General features: G+C 41.4%; 1 protein-coding gene across 4 annotated transcripts in view; it reads left to right on the forward strand.

Moving 5' to 3' along the window:
* ARVCF (ARVCF delta catenin family member) overlaps positions 1–23475 on the forward strand; it is a 380287-nt gene that overhangs the window by 304046 nt on the left and 52766 nt on the right. For all 4 annotated transcript variants that reach the window (XM_082268310.1, XM_082268312.1, XM_082268311.1 and 1 more), the window contains one exon: positions 5405–5476. In XM_082268310.1, the coding sequence (XP_082124436.1) occupies positions 5405–5476 (72 nt within the window). The remainder of the gene's footprint in view (positions 1–5404; positions 5477–23475) is intronic.

A 23475-nucleotide genomic window follows, 5' to 3' on the forward strand; every position in this document is an offset into this window, starting at 1 on the left:
TTGGCCCAAACATCAGTCAAGTCTTCATCTAAGCCTACTCTGTGAAGGGGCACCCCCACTCACTTGGGTGGGGGGAAGGCTGCTTCGGTTCTCAAAGGTTTGCATGGAAAGATCCAAGACAACTGAGTTATCTCCACCATCTTGCAAGGGTACAAACTGGAATTTCGGGTGTTCCTGCATCCTCGTTTTGTAAAGTCAAGTATACCGACAGATCTCCTAAAAAGATTTCTTTCTGGCATTGGACCAGCTGAGGGCCCAAAGAGTGATAACGGAGGTTCCGGAGAACGAAAGGTTCAGGGGTTTTTCCTCAAACCTGTTCATAATCCCCAAACCAAACGGGGATGTGAGACCTATTCTGGATCTCAAAGCTCTAAACCAGTTTCTGAACGTTCTTACTTTTCATGTGGAGTCAATTCATTTAATCATAGCCTCCCTGCAGGGCGAGGAATTTCTAGCATCCATAGACATCAAGGATGCATATCTTCACGTGCCTATATTTCAGGCTCATCAAAGGTTTCTACGCTTTGCAATAGCAAACCGTCATTTTCAGTTTCTGCCCCTGCCTTTCGGGTTAGCCACAGCTCCAACAGTGTTCATAAAGATCCTAGCTCCAGTATTGTCTGTTCTAAGGTCCCGAGGGATATTTGTAATAGGATATCTGGACAATCTATAACTTAGCCAAGTCAACATTACAGCCGGTCCAGCGTCTGGAAAATCTGGGTTTTCCTGTGGACACAGTACAGGCAAAGATAATCTTGCCAACAAGAAAGGTCACAGACCTGAAGGATCTGGTTCAGTCAGTAGTAACCCTGAGATATCCTTGTGTACTAAGGCTGAGATATCCTTCTGTAGGGCTTTGCATGAAGTTATTGGGAAAGATGGTGTCTGCATTCAAGTCAATTCCCTATGCTCAATTCCATGCCTGACCCTTGCAGAACAACATTCTGTCTACATGGACCGGAAGGGTTCAGTCTCCGGACTGGTCCATGTCTCTGGTACCAAGAGTACGTCAGAGTCTGAATTGGTGGTTGGTGACCAGAAATCGGGAGAAGGAGAAATCCTTTCTTCCAGTAACCTGGAAGGTGGTGACTACAGATGCCAGTCTCTCCGGCTGGGGAGCAGTTCTGGAGGAAACCATCGTCCAAGGAAAATTATCTTGTGTAGAGAGAGGTCTCCCTATCAACATTCTGGAAATCTGAGCAGTCAGTCCGGCTTTTAAATAGTGGACCCCCAGGCTTCGGGGTCACCCTGTCAGGGTGCAATCCGGCAATGCCGCAGCTGTGGCTTATATCAACCATCAAGGAGGCACAAAGTCAGTCAGCCCAGAAAGAGCTGAATATCATCCTGTCTTGGGCAGATAAGTTTGTGCCATGCCTGACTGCAGTTTTTATTCCAAGAATAGAGAACTGGCAGGAAGATTTTCTGAGCGGTCAACAGATGTTTCGGGGGGAATGATCCTTACATCCTGGGGTTTTTCAATCAATCTGCTTACGCTGGGGGGGTCCCAGACATGGATATGTTGGCATCCAGGTTCAACAACAAGTTGAAGCGATTTGTGTTCAGGACCAGGGATCCACTCGCAGTCGGAGTGGATGCTTTAGTAACTCCTTGGAAGGAGTATTTCTTGATTTATTCCTTTCCTCCAGTGTAGCGGATACCACGTCTGTTGCGCAGGATCCAGCTAGAGGGGAACCAGTAATCCTGGTGGCTCCAGCATGACTGAGGAGGGTTTGGTATGCTCAAATCCAAAGGATGGCAGTGACAGGGCCTTGGGCCCTTCTACTGCGTTTGGACCTACTGTCTCAAGGTCCGATATTTCACCCTGCTGTACAGTCTCTAAATTTGACGGCTTGGCTATTGAATTATTACAGGGTCTGGAAATCCTACATTACCTGGTGTGAAGCCAGGAAATAGCACCCCTGCAAATATATCATTGGGAGAATTCTAGATTTCCTTCAAGCAGGGGTAGATATGAAATTATCCTTGAGCACTATTAGGGGCAAATTTCAGCCTTATCTGTTTTCTTCCAAGAACCGATCGCTTCCCCTTCATTGGTTCAGACCTTCGTCTGTGGGAATGTTACGTTTGCTTCCACCTGTGAAACCACCATTATGTCCTTGGGATTTACATTTTGGTGCTGGCAGTTTTACAAAAACAGCCTTTTGAGCCCATGGGGCACGTTCCCCTGGTTGCTCTGACCAGGAAACAGTTTTTTTTTTTATGCAATAACTTCGGCTAGAAGAGTTTTGGAACTAGCAGCTCTTTCTTGTAAAGAGCCATTCTTGATTTTTCATCAGGAATAGGGTGATTCTACGTCCACACCCAGGTTTTTTGCCCAAAGTGGTGTCCGCTTTTCATTTGAATCGGGACATTATACTACCTTCCTTTTTTTCCAGATCCTCCCTTGGAGGAGGAAAAGTTTTTGCATTCTCTTGTAATGTAATGTGTGCACTAAAATTATACTTGAAAAGATTCGTAAGGCTGAGATCTTGTTTGTGCTGCCAGAAGGGCCCAGGAAAGGGTTGGCAGCATCTAAGTCTACGATTTCTCATTGGATTTGCTAGGTTGTTACCCAGGCATATGATTTAGAAGGGAAGGTTCCACCTTTTCCTGTAAAGGCACATTCTACCAGAGGAGTAGGTGCCTCTTGGGCACTTCGCTATCAAGCCACTATGGCTCATATTTGCAAGGCCACGACCTGGTGGTTGGTGCATACGTTCACTCATTTCTATCGAGTGGATGTTGGGACCCAGGAGGAATCTGCATTTGGCCCTAGTGTTCTGCAGGCAGCCGTGTAGATATTTTTGTGCTCTGATGGCGGTGTTTTTGGTGTGCCCCTCCCCTCAGATGCATTGCTTTGGGACACCCCATATGTTATGATTTATGGCTCTGTGTCCCGTGATGTACGAAATGAAAAATTGATTTTTAATATCTTGAACTTATATCTAAATGCCTGTCCCTTCGTGGTTGCTAATTATGTTACTCATAAGTTATATTTTGAGATTTCTTATATCTCCGATATGGTTTGGGTTAAATGAGAATTCTTTGACCATGAGTGAAAGCTTTAACATAACAGAAATGTATTGGTAACTAGCAAGGAGGCCTAAACTAAAACACAGCAGTCTATAATAGGATGGAAATAGGGTTTCCATCCGTCCGGATTTCACGTATTGGATTGGATAGTAGCGGGTGTCAGCAGAGATGTTTCCGCTGACATCCGCTGCTCCATAGGGCTGTATGGAGCATCCGATCAGGTCCGCCTGAAAAACTGACAGGCAGACCTGATCGGAAAGCCCATGTGAAAGGGACCTAAGTTACATAAATCAGCTCCAAAATGCAAAATAAAACACTGATTCAGAGAGAGTACATAACAAGCCAGTAAACTGTTCCTGCTGGCGATGTCAATGCAGTTTTCTGGACTACCTCTCCCTGTAGCTTTTGTTAAATTATCATGGGGTCCTACATGGGTGTTTAAATTTGACATTTATATACAGACTTGAAGACGAAATTGAATGAGCCCAGACTCCTTGTGTCACTTGAGGGCCTTGGTTTTAATGTGTCAGACAACCACACCAGCTGACTAGAATGCATGGCTATACTTGGGTGCTCTACATAAGCAGCCATGGTTGAGGTAGTCCTTCAGATGACAGGGCAAAAGAGGGTGGCTTCTGTTCTGTTTTCAGTTTTCCTCAAGACCTATACATCAGTTTATCAAGTGAGTCGCATTTTTCATTGTTGCATGGGCCCCACACTCTTTACTGGCTTCATTTTAAAGTGACTGACTGTTTTTATTGTGTAGGCAGTGCATTTTTCAGGAGATAACCTGCAGTAGGTTTCAGTCTTCTTTGCTATGACTGAATTCCAGCTCGTAGTGAACTGGCAAAGCTTTGCTGCTTCCTGGTTCCTCCACACATTTTTGTTGGTCAGTAAGGCAGCCCATTATAGTGACGCACCAATAAGACTTTGTGTCTGCTTAGGGAAGGGAGAAGTGTTCGGGAATGTGGGGGGATGGTGTTCAGTGATGGCAGTCCTAAGTTTGTCTTTTTTAGAGTGGCCCAGCACGTGGACATAGAAAATTTCTTCTGGGTGCCTGAACTTTATCCACTTGTAAGACCAGGCTTTTTCTGGCACTTTTTTGTTTACAAGTTCAAATCTGTATTTTTTGCTAGAAAAGTACATATAACCCCTAGAGACCCTTATTGCGACATTTGCAATTATTTGTCACATATTTGCGCAGCGGTTTTTTAAACACCATTTTTTTGGAAAAAATACACTTTAATGAATTAAAAAAAGGCAAAACACAATATATATAACCCAATTACTTGGTAAAAAATGATGTTAAGCCGAGTAAATAGATAGCTAACATGTCGCACTTTAAAATTGTGCACTACCATACTTAAAAATCTCCTTAAGCAAAGCTTTAAAAGCCTTTACAGGTTACCGGTTTACAATTACAGAGGAGGTCTAGCGCTAGCATTGTTACTGGCACGCTGATGTTCGTGGTGATACCTCAGTGGCTCATGAGCCGCACAGAACACTTTCATGAGCGAGCCAGCTGCTGGCTAAATAAAATAATGGTAGGGGGGGGAGAGAGAGTATGGCTGATGGCTTCAGCCATATCCCCGGTAAACCACTTCAATGCCATATGTACATATTGTGCCTTGGAGTGGCTAAACCGTCCACTTTTCTACTATTGCCTTATTATGACTAGTTACATACATTGGAGTTCATTATACTTCATGTGCTCCATATTCTTCAGGTTCTTCAGAGCAATTAGCAGTGGAAGGATTAATTGAATTATACATATGCACTTGAAAATCGAGATTGATGCAAGTAAATGAAACAAATGCCTTTTAAATTTATGAGTGCAAAATTAAAAGGTGCATTTGTCCTAATTATATAAATATTGTGCATAGTAAAAATGTGAAGCTAAAAGGTGCACAACGTAATTTTAATAATACCATTATCATTAATATAATCATTATTATCATTAATACTATTCTGCATCATAATAAAGATGCCAAAGTTCATTGCACACATTTACCAGTATAAAAAATGTTACATGAATAATGCCCTTTATAGAACAGCTACAATTTTTTTTTTTTCTCAATCAACGACCCTTCATATATCATCTCAGCTGGGTAATGCTGTAATTATTGAATTAATTTGCTGAATATTTGATTAATTCTGCTGGTGTACACAAAGTAATGTGTATGCCCCAGCTTTACTGCCAGTCATTCATTCCTGAGACAATTGTCTGCATAGCATTTAAAAAAAAAAATGGGAAAGACACCATTGAAATTGATTGGCTTGAGTTCCAATTTGTTTTTACACATCCCTGCGGGGCTGCTTTACTTTACTACAAAATAACAACATATAATAACCTACAGCTTTGTGCTTTCAGGAAAAAAGAATGGAGACACGGACAAGAACTTTGACACCCTTGACTTGCCAAAGCGTTCTGAAAATGCAAAAGGTACAAGTGCTTATCTCATTCCTACTCATCCAGTGCTTGAATTTATAAGTACACATTGTATTGTAGAAGACTTAGATTTGTGTCTTGCCAAATTTCAGCATGGTACCTTGGCAACCTATGGCCATCACAGTTACAGTACGTTGTTTTAGGTTGCTGGGATTTTCCATAGATATTTTAAATAAGCTAAACGCATGTAAATGAATGAGCTTTGTTTTTGTTTTTTTTCTTTGGGAAATCCTACCCAAATGTCTTAAGCGGGAATAGGTGCAGGTAATTCATGATCTGTGTGATTTTATTTTTTTTTGCACATTCAGACCCACTACAACTGTTGCCACATTGAATGTTATATTAGGTTAACACCAACCCACAAACCATTTTCCTTTACAAATACTTGAATGTGTATACTGGTATCCTATGAGTTTGCATGTTTGCCCCTTTAACATTGAAGGTTTTGCTGGTAATATGTAATCTGTTAGATGTTGTTGGTGCTATCCATCTGGACACTATAGCATATGCATTATGGATTTTACTGTAGGTCTCTTATACTTTTAGATGTGCAGCTGAAGTCCTGTTGCCTGTGAATATCTCTGACACAATTAAAGTGATTTGTAAACAATTACCTTGTAAAACAACCCATTCAGTTTAAAATGGAAATGAAAGGCAAAAAATATAATAATGTTTCCCTTTTTTTATAAGTGATCACATACCCTCTGTTCTCAGCTGCTTAAGAGCTGGGGGAGAAGAAGCAGCAACAGCACACTGAGCTTCACAGTAAAAGGCTAAGGGACTGACCGAACACCAGAGATTTCACACAATGGAAGCAATACACAGAGAACAGGAGACTTTCATCTATGTACATAGTACCGCAGGCACATATCAGGAATATGAAGTTTTAGGTTTTCATACTTAGACAGCAATAGGCTGGATTGTTTTAACCACCTATCTATTGGTCTTTTTCATAACAACGGTAACCCAAGGAAGTATTGGAAGTCTAAAGCCTAGTAGTACACATAGGCCGAATGTCGGCAGGTTCAATAGAATCTGGCCGACATTCAGCCCTGTGTGTATGGAAGCCGGTCTGACAGAAGCTAGAAAACTAGTGGTGTGTATGAAGCTTAAAAGAAGTATGGCCTTTTTTTTTTCCCTCCTCAGTCTAACACTGCAGATCGCTCGATTCTCACAGCTGCCTGAGTAGAGCTGGTGACTGTCAGTCATCAGCTCTCTGCTCTAAAGCCCCCCTGCACTGGGCTGTGGAGGTGGCAAGAGCGGCCTGCTTAGGCCTTCAGCGGCTCACTAAGTGGCTGAGCTACGTGCCAAACCAGACATGTGAGTGGATCCCAACTCCATTGTCGCCATCTTGCCCGAGCCTGGACCGGCTCTGTGACGTCAGCAGCCAGCGAACTTCAGCCTGCTGTCTGCTGAAAATGGGTCACCAGGAGTGCAGAACAAACTGCGCTCCTGTGATCCGTAGGAGAACTACAGCCACGCTTTGGCTGTACGTCTCCTTTTTAAGGTATTCCAAAGATAGCCTAGTTGAAGCCCTGTTGTGAACACCTCCCATCTATTGGGTGCTGATCATTTGATGTCTATGAATGCATTTAGTCTATACTGTTTTTTATTTCTTGTTCATGCTTGGTATATGCAGCTTTAGCTGGTTATTAACTTCAGTCACAGGAGAACAATTTAGAAATGATTATGAGTTTTTCTCGTACTCAGGTTTATTTATCCTGATTGCATTGTTGATCAGAGAAACAATGGAAGTGTACTCCTCATTGCTTGAGTTTGTAAAGATTAAACTGTACTTGTTTTGTATAGAGTGATTCTCTAGAGGCCCCATACTATGCACCTAACTCATTTGTTAAACTGTTTCTTTCTGGATCATTATCACTTTGATTTTGTTTTGATTGTTGCACAAGCCAGTCATTATTGCTCAGCTGAGGCAGTACTAGACTGGATGGGAAATTTCCCTCTAGTCTATTTATCTGAGAGTGAGAAGTACCTCAGTTACTAAACTTGTTAAGACAAGGTGACTCATGTTCCATGCACAGTTCAGTACATTTACCTGGATTATTGCTTTTACCTAGAAATTAAACTTCAGTTTTGCTATGATTCATGCTATATTCACATTTACAGTCTAGCCTGTCTACAATCCTTTGTTTTATATTGTTGCATTGCTTTGTGCCTAGTGCATCCTGTGCAATCGATCAGTTTCAGCGTGGACCGTGAGCTCTGGTTGAACTTACATTCTTTTTTTATTGATTGTATCTGAAGAATGCCTGCAGATCTCAGATTACAGAACCTACATGTATCAGAACAGATGTCTATAGATTGCCATAACCCTTCAGCAATCACCAGTATGTATGTGGGAATGATCATTTAATATGGAACACATCCATACTGCATCTGGAGGAGTTAGCAGTTCTGAATCTTAACATATTAGGGAGGCACTTAGAATTTAGCTTTATCTTTTATTGGTCTTTTTAGATATTCATAAAACATGGAAACATAAATTTAAAGAACTGAAATAATGAACCACCTGATGGTTTTAAAGTAATCTATTTAGAATTTGTCATATTTATTAAATATTTTTTCATAATAATTATTTTAAACTTAACATTTTATGACCAAAAACCGCCATTTCATATATAAAATATTCAGGTTTTCCTACATTTACATCTTCATGTCTATTATTCTTTTGTCCAACCAAGTCCCATCATGCCTCTGCCTACGGGAGTCATGCTTGCAACTGTAAGCCTTGGAAATGCCTCATGGGTCCTAAAGTTTCGCAACTGCTGGAGGGCCAAAGGTTGGACACCCATGTTTTAGAACATTAAAAAACATAGCATAGAAAAAATAGCAGGAAATCTTACTTAGTGGTTGAACTTGATGGGCTAAGTCAGTCCCTGGCTTTTATAGGTCTTGAAAATTTACACAATGAACTCTTTCTATCGATCTTGGAGTTATGGGTGGCCCCGACAACCTGTCCCGTCCTTGTATACAGCTTCTATTGTATTTTTTATGATTAAAAAGAAATGGTAAGCAGAGTGGGAGCCCTTCATTATAGCCACATAAGGTTTGTAGACCCAGAAGCCGATCTTGTCAATAAGTCAATAAAGACCCTAACACATAACTGTCAGTTTAACGCTCTTGCATCTACTGAAGCCTGAATGATAATGTATTATAAACGTTGACTTATGGCATTTCAAAAAAGATTTTGTAGCATTTGTTGTAGGAATGAACATTACTGTAAAATTTCCAGTGACACTTCTACATATGTATCGCATATCTGTTTTAAAAAGGTGTAATTTGACACCGTGATCTGTGGCATACCTGCACAATCTTACCGAAGAAACTGTATTTGAGCTGTGCATAGATCAGATGAAGCAACACCCTACTTTGACTTGCAATGCCCAACTGTAGTGTTTGGAAGCCAGCCATCTATCTTCCCTGAGCAAACTACTGATATGAGCTTGCTGTTGTTCAACCATCTTTGGTCAGTGACTAGCCCCATACTGTGCAAAAAATTGGCCAATTCAGTTATTGTTTACAACAGCTATATAGTTTATGGAATGAACAGTGATCACTTTTGCTGGAAGTGTTCATTGACTTGTGTTGAATCTTTTCTTTTCCTTTTCTATAGGACAATGAAACAATAATTTTACTTTACTGTGTATACGATGCACACATTGTTCGTAGAAACGATTGCTGTTGTATCTTTTATCAGCACTTTGTGTTCAGTAATTGCTTCAAAAACAGATCACCTGCCTGTGTACTGCCTCTGAACATGTGAAGAAGGTTGATGTACACTGAACAGTAAGGCTCCATTCACACCTGAGCTTATAGCTTTCAGGCATTCTTTTGGGCTTTTTTCAGGCTTTTTTTTTTTCAGGTATTTTTTAGGCGTTTTTTGCACGTATTTGGAGGCAGGCATTGACGTCTAACAAAAACGCTTGTAATCTGCCTTACTTGTACTTTTTTGCGCTTTTGGCGTTTTTCTTCAGGAGACAAAACGCGTTTTGAGACTTCAGAATTGAGCGATTTACGAGCTGAAATACGCTCAGGTGTGAACAGGGCCTTAGACCTACAGGGCCTTAGACCTACGGAAACCTAAATTCTGCTGTGCAATTGGACATACCTTTTCTATCTGCATGTACGAGTATATCTGTTGGGCAAACAGTGAGTTGACACAAGAAGCCTGCTCTTTTGAAGCAATTCCTGGAGGATAGCAGTTTGGTGATTGGTGAGTTTATCTGCACTCTTTAATGGTTAATATCATATATTAGTTGTTGGGTACAGCCAATACTGAAATGCACAAGCCGGCAGAAGAAATGGAGGACAAAGACATCCACGATGGTGGGAGAAGAACCAGAGCGAGAAGACCGCTAGAGCTACTGCTTTTTTTGAGGGGGGGGGGGTGAATGGGTAGAGGTAAAATGCTCATTCATAGTGGGGGAGAGGGGCGATATCTGGGGGTCCTTTTGTTAAAGGTGGCTTCCAGATTCTGATAAGCCTCCTGCCCGAACACCCCCACGAACAATGCCCGGGATTGTCGGGAAGAGGCCCTTCTCCCCATCGATGTGCTGCATGCTCTGACAAGGGTCTGGTATGGATTTTGGGGGGACCCCACACCATTTTTTTTTTCCTTTTGGCTTGGGGTTTCCCCTCAAAATACATACCACACCAAAAGGTCTGGTCTGGTATGGTCTGGGGGGGGGGGGGGGCAAGCTGTTTTTTATTTGTAATTTTCAATTTTGGTGTGGGGCTCCCCCCCCCCCTTCATGATTCATACCAGACTCAAAGGACCTGATATTGTTGGATCCTGTTCATTGAAGTCGCATGGAAGTCAGACATGAAGTCGTAGAGCAAAGTTGGATCGGAGCAGTGTGAACCCCGCCTAAATAGTACTTATATCGTTCTGTTCTATATAAAGTCACTAGTATGTAATAGATGTGTAATATGTAAATGGCATCCGTTTGTAACTTCATTAGCTAAAGTGCATTGCATGCAGTAAAAACACAGTTGTGACCGCACAGCAGTACTAGCCAATGTAATACAATCACTTGTAGTTGTAAATAGCTAAGGGTAAATGATGGGGAAGAGGTTATGTTCCTTGAAAAACTTTACAGTTTGGGGTGACTCAAGGCCTCCTTGTGACTCACTGAAAGAGTAACACAGCATTCTCATTTCCACCTCCTATCCTGATGAGTTTACTGATGTCACACCTCATTCACAGCATTAAATACACACAAGACTTCACAAGACTTAAATAAGACATGTAACTGGTTTTATTGTAATCAGTCAATTTCCAACCAGCAAGCTGATATCTCTTTCTTGTAAATATTTTTTTGTTTTATACCTGTCCACTTCATAACTATACTATGCAGTATAATTCTTTCTTGATACCAAATCTTATTTAAAAGGCTTGCGTTGCAAAAAGTCTACTTGTTCATTCCAAAATAAACTACGTTTGTTCCATTTAGGTCAAATTACAGAAGCCTTTTTACCAAGCATGGGTTCCACAGCTAAATATCTTGCCCATAAATCACATCCTTTTGGTGTACAGCCTTTGGGAGAGACCCTTAATTGGGACCTACAATTTTATCCATTATAGTGATATAGGACTTGACCATGTATAGGTCCAGTCTGTTAATGCATTACGAGAAATGTAAATGGGTTTTCTCATTTAAGATATGCAATTCCAAGCTGGAGTGGGTTTTTTGTACCTAGAAAATAGTTCTAGATGTTGAGAAGTTCCAAATTTCTGCATGACATTTGTAAAGAGGACATTTAGATTCAGCCAAAAGTGCAATAAACATTTGCATCACTATGATTTGAATATGTGCAAATATTGTGTACCTGCTGAGATCTGCCCAAGTCAAGAATATGTGAATAAGTTCCTCTGGCTAATGTGACAATTGCATTACATTGTTGTTGGCCTATGACTTACTACAGTGTATCAAGGGAGCGATGAAAAGCATTTTGGAAATTCTGTGATCCTCTGCATTTCTATTACAAGGTCATTTGTTGGTTCCTCTCGTTATACTTGCTATAACTATCTGGTGATTAAAGGAAAGAAGCATAGTCTAGTCACGTCATATTTTTATTTATGATGCAGACATACAGTAGAGAGGGTGGAAAAGCCACATGGAATTTTTTATTTTTTTCTTAAATAATGCAATTTCTCAGCATGTGCTAGAGCCATGTGGACCTCCAAAACAGCGCCATGCTGCCCAAGAACCAAGTTAAGATGCATGGGGAGAGCAGAAAGGCAGTTCTAAGGCCAAAGTGTATTTTATACCAGTCAGAGAGTTGCAATTTTCTTAAAATTTGCAGCGATCTACATTTTATATTGCATTAAAACTGGAGAGAGACAAAAAGAAGATCCTTGGTCTTTTCAAGCTGCTGTGCACACAGCTTTGCTTAAGGCTGTTTTCACACTGGTCTGCTTTTCTTCTGCTATTGTGTTAGAAAAAGCGGAAGAAAAATACATGACCATTAAATTCTATGGAACTCTTCACACCGGCTTGGTTGCATTTTTAAAAGTCCCACATGCTGCATTTTTGGTGAGTATTTAAAACTGCTGCAAAAACTCCCCTCCCCATTGAAATGCATTGAAAACTCATCAAATGCACCCATTATTGTTTTTGGTGCCAATTTTGAGTCCCGTCCCTTTTTCTCAGGTGCAGACTGATGTCGAGCAACAAGAAAATGCACTGGAAACACGGTAAAAATGCACATGCGTTTTTACCATGTTTTTGCAACAGAGCAGTGTGAAATCAGCCTGAATGAGCAGTAGAAGACTGTACACCAGATGCATGTGTTTGCAGTCCAAATCAAACTGCACAGCATAAGACTAGTCTAAGCTCCCCTTCTATAGTCCTTACTGCTTCTGTATAAATGCAGCACACATTATTACCCACTACAGAAAACCTAGAAAGTCTGTTCAACTCACTAGGAAACAGTGCTATGTCCTAAAAGTTAGTGTGCAGAAGGGGGGAGCTCTGCAGTAACACTCATGCAGATGAAACTGGCTCAGTGGAAATTGTATGCTCTGCATAGGATGCAGCTACAGTGGCTGACAGCCCCTTAATTCCTGGGGGCTTGTCTAAGATAGTCGGGTCTTGTGGAAAAAAGGCTTTCAATCAAAATTTGGATACACACCGTGGGAAGGGGCGATGTGGGATTTAAAGGCTAAGTTTGCAGGAAAAAACTTACCAGGAAAGGTTAAAGGACCTTAACATGTATAGCTTGGAAGAAAGAAGAGACAGAGGGGATATGATAGAAACTTTTAAATACATAAAGGGAATCAACTCGGTAAAGGAGGAGAGCATATTTAAAAGAAGAAAAACTACCACAAGAGGACACCGTTTTAAACTAGAGGGGCAAAGGTTTAAAAGTAATATGAGGAAGTATTACTTTACTGAGAGAGTAGTGGATGCATGGAATAACCTTCCTGCAGAAGTGGTAGCTGGAAACACAGTGAAGGAGTTTAAGCATGCATGGGATAGGCATAAGGCTATCCTTCATATAAGATAGGGCCAGGGACTATTCATAGGATTCAGATATATTGGGCAGACTAGATGGGCCAAATGGTTCTTATCTGCCGACACATTCTATGTTTCTATGTTTCCCTTTTTGGAGCATGTTCCACCCATATTTAGGGTGTAACTTGCTACAGCCCCTGTCTCCGCAACCAGGGCCGCTGATAGAAATCATGGGGCCCCGTACAGCCTACCTGACGGGGCCCCCTTTAGCCCCACCCTCAACTCCGCCCCGGGTCCCGCCCCAGACCCTGCCTTATATGTAATATGTGCTGCTTTTACTAACAGAACAGTCTGTTTTTTCTCCTTGCTTTGCAGTGAGACTAAATAGCCAGATCGCTGATCTGTGTACAAAGCATACAGCAAAGTCAGTATAACTAGCAGAAGATGGAGATATATAGGCTCACAACATGCATTGCTCTTTTACGTTTGGAAAATTGTTACTGCCATCAGAACCTTATCACACGGGTATTTTGTTACATGACAGGGTCTCTTAAAGAAATACAGTGATTATAAAAATTTGTAATCAGCCATTGCTGACCATTGCTTTTGAAAATGCTGCTTTACTGGCACATGATGCAGTGGCTTCAATACATTCTGCAATTTTAGCTAAAATTAGCAAAACTCATTTAGGTGGGTCTTATATTACAAAGCAAAGTATTCTTATTTACTTAGGGCCCCTTCTCCATGCCGCAGTACAATTAAAAATAAAAAACCTGTGGAGGAAAAAAAGTTAATAATTCACTTAGGAAACGTACTAAACCCGCAGCTTACATGTGCTCCATCCACAATATAGTGTGGCTCCCTCTGCTCACTGTAAGCTGTCTCTCCTTGCCACTGCTGCTGCCACCCGCCTCACATAAGCCTCTTGATCTCGGCTGCTGAGTGGGGACCTGAGCGGAGGAAGATCACTCCGCCAGGGTAGGCAATGGGCAGCCACAGTGGCAGGCATCCGGGACTTTAGCACAGCAGCCAGCAACATGCGGAGCAGGTGCGGGAATGCGCATGCGCCCAAAATTGAAAAAAAAAGTCCCTCAACTGCTCCGCCTCCACCATCCCATAATCAGAAAGGGGAACTGGAATTGCATGTAGTATATAACACCCCCTAAGCTAGTAGGAGTGGAATGAGCGGGGGTGCATTTTGTCTGTGAAGCTGCCCGGGCCCTCCCTGCTAAGCTCATGTACTGGCTTATCAGTGGCCCTGCACTGAGAACCCTCAAGTGTTTTTCTAATGGGGTAATGTCTGTTGAGGACCATAGCATCAGGAAGTCCTGAACCTCTTGCAAGTCAGAACCCGGGACCCATAGGACCTTGAAGTGCCTAGCCCCGAACTGATCCACAATGGGGTCGGGCCCCAAAATCATGCCAATCAATAGCCCTGTCTATGAATGACTTGTAATGTCTCTATGGGTGGCCAGATGTAAATGCACTCATATCCATTTTTACATCATGCTAGCTGTGATCTATAACATTTCTGGAAAAATATTCAATTTTTTTTTTCTAGACCTCCGCAGACCCGCAGGAAGGAGGGTGTATGGACACAAGTCCATTTACATCCAAACCCCCATAGACCTACATGGAACATTCAATCAGATCCACATGTAAAGCTGACAGGCGGACCTAATTGAAAAGCTTGGTTGAAAGGCTATTTAAGGGGAGCGGTGGTAGTGGGAGGTAAAAACATGGCTCAGCTGCATGTTCTTACTCCCCCCTTCCCCCTTCCAAACACAAGTGTGAACTAGCAACTCATGCTTATAATCATATTCATTATGATGATCACAGCACAGCATGTACTTTATGGCTCTGTGTCACATGGCTGCTGGGTGCTGACTTTGTTAAGGCTGCACTGTGTTACAATCAGTATGGCCAGAAGTTAACAAAGTCAGCACTCAAAAGCCATATAACACAGAGCCATAAAGTCCATGCTGTGCTGTGATCATCATAATGAATATGATTATAAGCACACAGTCTGGGAGCTGTACCTTCCTTCCATAGAAGTCTGTCAGTGTCACTGTGTGCTGCTGGTCTGTGCACTGCTGAGACCTCTCATCCATCTCTCATCAGTCACTTCCTCATTCCACAGCATGCACAAACGAATCACTACGCCAGGGCGGCCGGAACTACATATTCATTCAGTGCAGCATAGACACAGTGCACAAGGTTAGTGTGCCTACGCCCCGAAAATGGAAATAAAGTCCCTCCCCTGCTATCACCTCCTGGGCCCCTCTCTTGACCTCATGGGGCCCAGGAAAATATATTTATACACCCTGTAAGCAAATTGAAGTGGGGGATGGGATTAAAAGGCTTTCTATTTATTTAGGCAGAAGTTAACTTTAAAGCTGCCCGGGCCCCTAGTGGAGCTCATGGAGCCCGGGCCCGGTACAGCAGGGCTGGTTGTACTGCCCTATCAGCGGCCCTGTCCGCAACTATGAACTTAGCCTTGAAAGAGTTATGTACCCATGGCTTTTGTGCGGATTACCATTTCTATTAGATCAGGCATTTTTTGTTTGTGGTTTCTGAAAGTGCCCCAAAAGTTCTACATACTGCATATTTGGAGTGTTTTCAGAAAATCGCACCAAAAACACCCAATGTAATAGAAGTCTAAGGGAAATTGTGGGTACCCCGCACGACGGTGGGTGCAATGCAGCAGTGTGAAACACTCTTAACACTCTTAAAAACGTTAATATAGTGTTTTCCTTGGAGTTAATCTTCTTTAAAGAAGAAGAATGGTCATGGCTATAGGCAATGGGGGGGGGGGGGGGGGGGGGTAAATGTTTCACATATGTGCTAAGCAGTATGAGGAAGCCAAAAGTTTTCACATACTTGGTATTCAAAGGCATAAAGGTACACTTTTTTTTTTTTTTTTTTTTTCCACAAAATAATTATAAATTCTACGTTTGGTTCAGTAAGTAGCAGGTTTTTGTGAATTTGCATCATGTGTGGATATTTTACATAAAAATAAACGAAGTTTCTCCTTTATCAGGAATGCAGATGGCTGCTGGGCTCCTTAAAACAGCCTTGACAGTACGACAACACATAATTTGAGGATTTGTGTCCATTCCTTCCTGTCCAAATATATTTACAGGGCACGAGAAGCCATGGATTAGGTTGTCTGACAGAGTTATGGAAAGGTCTTTTAGTGTTGTTGCTCATTCCTTGCTGAATGGTTTTAACCACAAGAATTTCCTTCTAAAAATAATCTTTAAATCACAGAGAGGCGGCCTCGGGGACAGAATATGGCAAGAATCGACTGTGGCTGCTCTTTCCCTATGCTAGGAATCTGCAGGATGGCCTTTCAAGCCTCCTCAGCCCAGCCTGACGCCCCACAGTGTGCCATGGTGCCAGTTAGTACTTAATGACATTTTCTAAAGTGCTACTGTTTCTCCTTGAATTCCATAGAAATGTATGGTTAGTGCAGGCTCATCAGCTGAACAGCTGGAAGGTTTTAGCAGTTTTTCACCCTCAACAGACCTTGAAAAATGTAGCAGTCTCTTTCTTGAAATACTATGTTAAAGTGGACCTAAACTGTAAAGGATAAGCATTCTCTTTTATTTTACTCTGTCAATTGAATTACCCTTTTTAAAAATGTTTCTTCCAATATGATGTCATCAATTTGTACAGATCATGGAAATGTTTGTTTTTTATTTTTAATTTTCATTATTGTACAATTAGTGTGGATGGTCAATTCAGGAACAAGAATTGTAATGTATATGCATTAATAAACTGATGTTTTTTTTTTTTCTTGGAAAACCGTGTTTTCAGGTGGTGTCCCATTCATATGAAGAATAGGGGCTCCTGTTTCTGACTGGCAAAAGGACATAATTGTGCTTGGTCTGGAGCCCAGGAAATGTTAGTTTAGTGCTTCCTTTGCTGCTTGGGCATCTTTGAACTTTTCCCTATGAAGCTATTCATTTTGCAAATTATTACTTTTATTTTAAAGACTATATACAATTTTTTTTTTTTTGGACAGTCAGGAACTTGATAAAGGAGGGTGTCAGTCTGTCTGTGTCTCCATTTGGAGAGCTTTTACCTCCCTTCTGTCAGCAAAGTGACAAGGAAATCGTTCCAGATTGCAATATAAGGCAAAATCCTTACAGAAGGGCCACAGGCGGCAAGATAAACTTGTCAGAGGTATTTTCAGCCTGGTATTTGCTCTGCCTGGAGTTGAGCTTTAAATATGATCACTCTTTTTTGTGTGCATGGATATAGCACTCTAAATGTAAATATAGTCCATGATCGCACAGCCCCTTGCTGAAACAAAACTCTTACGAAGTCTCTTTAATCTTGTATAATGGATTAATGTAAAATAGGGAAACTATGAAAAGACCTTAGCAGTTTCTGGGAAGATGTCTATTTCCTCCACTCGGATAGTATTGACTGCTGAATTCCATAGGAATATTGCACAGGAAGAGATTGCTCCCCAGAACTGATTTTGTCCGGTAATTTTTTAAATGGAGTTAACGGAGGTGTTAACCTTGTTTACATAATTAATCCCAATTGGTAATATACTGGTAAATCTGCAGTCATTTGCAGTACATTGGCAACATGCAGTTTAACAAACTGTTAAAGAAGACATGGCCACTTCTCCAAAAAAACGTGTTCTGCAGTATGAGGCCATAAATCCTAATTAGTGCTTCATAAAATGAACATGGATTTAGTCCTCCTCCAGCCTGAGGTGAGAACCAGTATCTGTGAGTTGCTCATCTGTTAAAAAAAACTATTATACAAAAAAATGCCTTTGCTTTGTCCACCATAGTGGAGTAACATGCTGTGTTTAATTTAAGTTTTGGTATTCTTTAGAACAAAATGGTCGTGTGTGTGTTTGTTTTTTTTTTTGTGAATCGAATCCTCTGAATCAGACCTTGCACAAAAAATGAAAGGTCCACTTTTAAATGTGCCCCTCTTCCCTTTTGCTTAAACTCTGATTACAGGTGTAAAAAAAAAAAAGCCCGTATAGGGAAAAATGTTAAACAATACACAGTACTCACCTTTTCTTAAGCTAGCCATTTGCTAAATTTTCCAATAATCTCAACAGTACTTTCGATAATTCCAACAGACTTGACAAATGTAATTCAAAAGAACTTCAAAACTTTATTTCCATTTAGCCTTCTATTTTAGTATTTCTCTAAGTTTAGTATGATCTGTCTCAAGCATTAAGCGGACCATACATGGATAAGAATTTGGCCAGTTCAGTATTGATTGATTGGGTTTTTCCCGATTGATCAGTGCCGCCAGCTACAGTGAACATTATAACTCAGCGGGAGTGATTTTCCCCATCCATCTCGAATGTGTGGATGGGAGAATCTGCATTTTTTTCTTTTCCTTATCCCAATGGTTAAAAAAAAAAAGTGTATGATGTATGGCCTGCCTTAGAATGGGTTGAGTTCCTTCTACAATCAAGTAGCCCAGCTTGTAAATCTTAGACTCTTTGTTAGGGAATGAGATATAATGTATTGGAACAGAATTGGACGAAAGGAGTCCTGGGAGATAAAAGGATGAGATTGAAACTGTGTGGGGTCAGTGTTCAAATCTAGTTTACAACTGATGAAATAGGATCTACTAGCACAGTACAGACAGGGTTTATTAAAGCAATGATGGCTCTCTAGCCCCTCATAAAGGGAACCAAGTTGGATTTTTCCTTGATGCAGTTTCCAGAAAAGAGCATCTAAAAAGGTAATCTACAAATTTTAAACATTTTTGAGTTATGTGAATAAGGACGTGTAAAAAATACAAAGTAGAGCTGGCCACACATGGATGGAAATCTGGTCAGGCCAGCAGGGACTGGCTGAATTTCGAAATCCAGCAATTCAGGAAATTGGCAATCCATTTCTGTTCAACCACCCTGTCGGATTGTAGCCTCTCCATTAGCGTGGCAGGCTATAGCCTGCAGTGCAGATGTGTGTATTCTGATGATGTGGAAGTCTCCCTGCAGTCAGAAATCTGAGCGTCAAAAATCTGACAGGGTAATTGTACAGAAGTCAATCTTTGGATCCGCTTCAGTACAACCACCTTGCCCATACATGGGTTGAAATTTGTTTGTCTCTGCTGAACCCACTGAATTTCAATTCATGTATGTCTGGCTTAAGGCACCACTCTAAAAAGTCAGGGGTGGAGATGTGGGTGACTTATTATTTTGGGAATGTGTAATTGACTGGTTAATGGAAGATCATGCATTACGGTATGCAGAGATCATATTGCACCTTAATTTGTGTTAGTTGCCCTGCATTATACACATAGGATATAATTATTGTATTAACCTGACTCTCATTCTTATAAATAAATAATCCTAAGTATGCGATAGGCATAAGCAGTCATTTGCTTTCCTCTCCCGAGAACGAGATCCATGCTTTAGTGTCACTATAAATGTAAACAGGCTGCCATTACATTATCATGGCAAATTCCCCTGAAAAGCATTAAGTACTACTTGTCAAGAGTATAAAGTTCATCTTGTCATACGTTATTCATAATTCATAGCAATATGGCATATTTTGCTGACATGCTGTAAGATGACTGGTTACCTAAGCTGTGATTTCCCCAGTGGGTCTTCTTCGATACACAGGCTTTTACATTTCAGCCCTTTTGACTTTCTTGCTGGCATTAGGGTTTACTCAGTATCTCTTTCTTCTTTTCCCCGGTAATTGTTTCTGTAATGTCCCAACGTATTTACTTCTGTGCATCATGGAAGAGTTGACCAAAGCAAATGGCAAATTGGCACTTTACAGACTGTCCTGAAACAATTGTATAAATTCTGCATTTGTGAGGTCAGGTGGTGATGGTCATGAATATCTGGCTCGCAGTTGGCATTCTGTTCTATCCTATGCGTCTTTAGTAGGGTTGAGTGGTCTGTGCAGGCCACTCAAGTTCCTCCACAACAAACGGATGTAACCATGTCCCAAAGCTTTCTCTCACCATTGCACTTGGGGCAAAGCCATGCTGAAACAGAAAAGGGCCTTCCCCAAACTGTTGCCACAAGGTGCACAATTTTTAAAAGTTATTTGTATGCTGTAGTATTAACAGTAATCCTTAGTGGAAATTCCTGAACCTAATCTTTTAAGGAGGGTGTCCAAATCCTTTTGGCAATGTAGTGTACCTGTGTGAGAAGACCCCTTGTATGCAAAAATCATTGTCCTTGGCATGACCACCCTGAAATGTGATTGCCTGGGCTTTGGAGAGGGACACAGACAGAGGCTTTACTAGCAGGTTCTAAGCTTCATATGGTCATGTGTACAGGATCTAGAAGAAGATGAGTAAAATCTGTTCTCCCTAGTTATGTGAATACTTATCATAGATGAGCAGGTTTTGTATTTGTTTGGCAATTGATAAAAGATTTACTGTAGGTCAGGGGTATTGAATTGCAATTCACCAAGGTCCAGTCAGTAAAATTTTCTTCCACCAGAGGTCCAAATATCAGAATGTCTGTACCATTGCGCATTTTCACGTGCGCCAAACGGTTTGTTACTGCAGCACCATGCGGCTTGGTGCGGCGCAATTTTTAAAAAAAGGTAAAGTACTTCTTTCTGTGTTTCTTGTGGGTAGTACAGCCCATGATGTGTGCACCTTATACACATGCACAGATCTTAACCCATTCTTACATCAGCATCCTCAGTCCCCACTGCAAATCAGTCTCCAGCCCCCCCCCCCCACATCAAGATCCCCTCTTGAGTGTCCTCAGCTCCCTATTTACATCACACCCCTTTCAGAGTAGGGTTCTTACACTTCCTTGACATCAACCCCCATTAACAGTAATGTCCTCTGCCCCTATTTATACCTTTCCCTCACATTCCAGTCCTCAGCTCCCCCCACATTTCAGTCCTCGGCTCTCGCTACCCCCCCCCCCCCTACATTCAGTCCTTAGCGCTGTTTAACCTAACCTCCCTCACTGTCCTACCTTACACAGACAGAACGGAGGGAGACATGCTGCATTGGCTGGATGGAGGTGGGCGTTGCAAGATGGTGATTGGCTGCTAGGACTGTCCTTCAACCTAGCAGCCAATCACCTCCTTAACCTTAGGCAGCTCTGCCCTCCATGCTGAACTGTCCCGCTTCCCGCTGTCGGCTCTGTGAGGATTACATAGTGATGGCAAGGGGAAGAAAGGTCTCCTAAATGGTGGGACCGCAGCGGTCCAAATGGGAGAGTGACACGGTCCGCATTTGGCCCACGGTCCGCCATTTAGTGATGCCTGCTGTAAGTGATCAGCCTGCATGGCAAGGAAAACAGGGACTGTAATTAAAGAGAAAAATTTAGAGAAGACTAAAATAATATGGTTGCATAAGTATGCACACCTTTAAACTAATACTTTGTTGAATCACCTTTTGCTTTTATCACAGCACTATTAGTCTATTAGCATGGCACATCTTGACTTGCCAATATTTGAACACTCTTCTTTGTAAAAAACACTCCAAATCTGTCAGATTGTGAGAGCATCTCCTGTGCACAGCCCTCTTCAGATCACCCCACAGATTTTCAATCAGATTCAGGTCTGGGGTCTGGTTTGGCCATTCCAAAACTTTAATCTTCTGGTGAAGCCATTCCTTTGCTGATTTGGATGTATGCTTTGGGCTGTTGTCATGCTGAAAGATTAAGTTCCTCTTCATTTTCAGCTTTCTAGCAGAAGCCTGAAGTTTTTGTACCAATATTGACTGGTATTTGGAACTGTTTATAATTCCCTCTACCTTAACGAAGGCCCCTGTTCCAGCTGAAGAAAAACAGCCCCAAACCATTAAGCTGCCACCACCATACTTAACTGTGGGTATGGTGCTCTTTTGGTGATGTGCAGTGCTGTTTTTGCGCCAAACATATATTTGGAATGATGGCCAAAAGGTTCAACCTTGGTTTCATCAGACAAGAACACATTTTCCCAAATGCTTTTGGGAGACTTCAGATGTGTTTTTGCAAAATTTATCCAGGCTTGGATGTTTTTCCTCTAAAGAAAGGCTTCTGTCTTGCTACTCTGCCCCATAGCCCAGACATATGATGAATATGGGAGATTGTTGTCACATGTGCCACACAGCCAGTACCTGCCAGATATTCCTGCAGCTCTTTTGATGTTGCTGTAGGCCTCTTGACAGCCTCCCTGACCAGTTTTCTTCTCGTCTTTAAATCAATTTTGGGGTGACATCCAGTTCTTGGTAATGTCAGTGTTACTTGACTGATACCTTTTAACCATGAGATCCCTCTGATGCTTTGGAAGCTCTCTACGGACCATGGCTTTTTCTGTAGGATACGATTAAGAAAATGTCTGGAAAGACCTACTAGTACAGCTGAGCTTTATTTGAGGTTTATCAGAGGCACTTTAAATGGTGGCAGGTGTATACTGACTGTTAGTTTTAATGTGATTGCCTAATTCTGAACACAGCTACACCCCTAGTTAGAGGGTTTGCACACTTATGCAACCATATTATTTTTGTTTATTTTTTCCTTACCCCCCTAAAAGATGTAAGTTTTTTTTTTTTTTTATTGAGTTGTACAGTTTATAGGTCACATTAAAGGTGGAAAAAGTTTTAAAATGATTTACCTTTTTGTCTCTTTTTTTTTTTTTTTTTGTCTCTTTTTTTTTTTATCACAGAAACCTGGCCTTTTAACAAGGATATGGAGACTTTTTATATCCACTGTATATGTACAATTTTTTTTTTCACTGATAATTTTTGCTACATTTTTTACGCGTGTTACCTGATCTTGCCTGCGTTAATAGACCGATTATGCACAAAGAAGAACAATTCGAGAACAACAAAAGTCCTGCTCAAAGATTTAGTCCCTTTTTGGGCTTTGTGTATAACTTCTCTGCCTGATCTTGCCTTGTTCTCTTTTTAAGTTACAGCGGCATCCTTCAAAGACCTGAAACCTCAGTTTCAAGTACCAGAGATCCAGCTATTACTATGCAGTCTATTGGTCTTTTGGGTGGGGCCATAAAATCACGATGGTATGTTGGCGGTTGTAACTTACAACCTGGTCAGGCAGTTAAAATGCAATGCTCCACAGATGTTCAATCAAGCTGGCATTAGCATGATTTAACTGCCAGCAAGGGAAGGCAAAGCACCGAGGCCTTGCATATTTAAGTACAGAATATGCCGCCTTTGAAGTTGGAGGTGGAAAACCCTTTGAAGTATGCAGCTGTACACCTATTTCTCCACCACTTTTGTGTCACAGCCACATTACTCTAATGAGCATATATTCAGAATTCCTTTTATTTCTGATGCCAGAATGTCCTTTTACTTTGCTGAGAAGTGTTAAAAGGCTCCACTTGTGTGTTTACGTATAGATGCATGTATCTATGCAGGATTCCTAATAGTTTTCTGCTAAGATGCCTGAGCGAGTGCTCCTTCTGTTTTTTACCCCCAATGAACTACAGCAAATGTGTGGCCTGTCTGGATGATGACTGTGTCCCTGTTTGACTCTCTGTAAATCAATGTAGATTTAATAAGCATAATATATTAAGCCCTTCTTCTTTGATTCAAAAA

This window comes from Pelophylax lessonae, assembly GCF_965119305.1.
Source record: "Pelophylax lessonae genome assembly, chromosome: 1".
In the NCBI taxonomy this organism is placed as follows: Eukaryota; Metazoa; Chordata; class Amphibia; order Anura; family Ranidae; genus Pelophylax; species Pelophylax lessonae.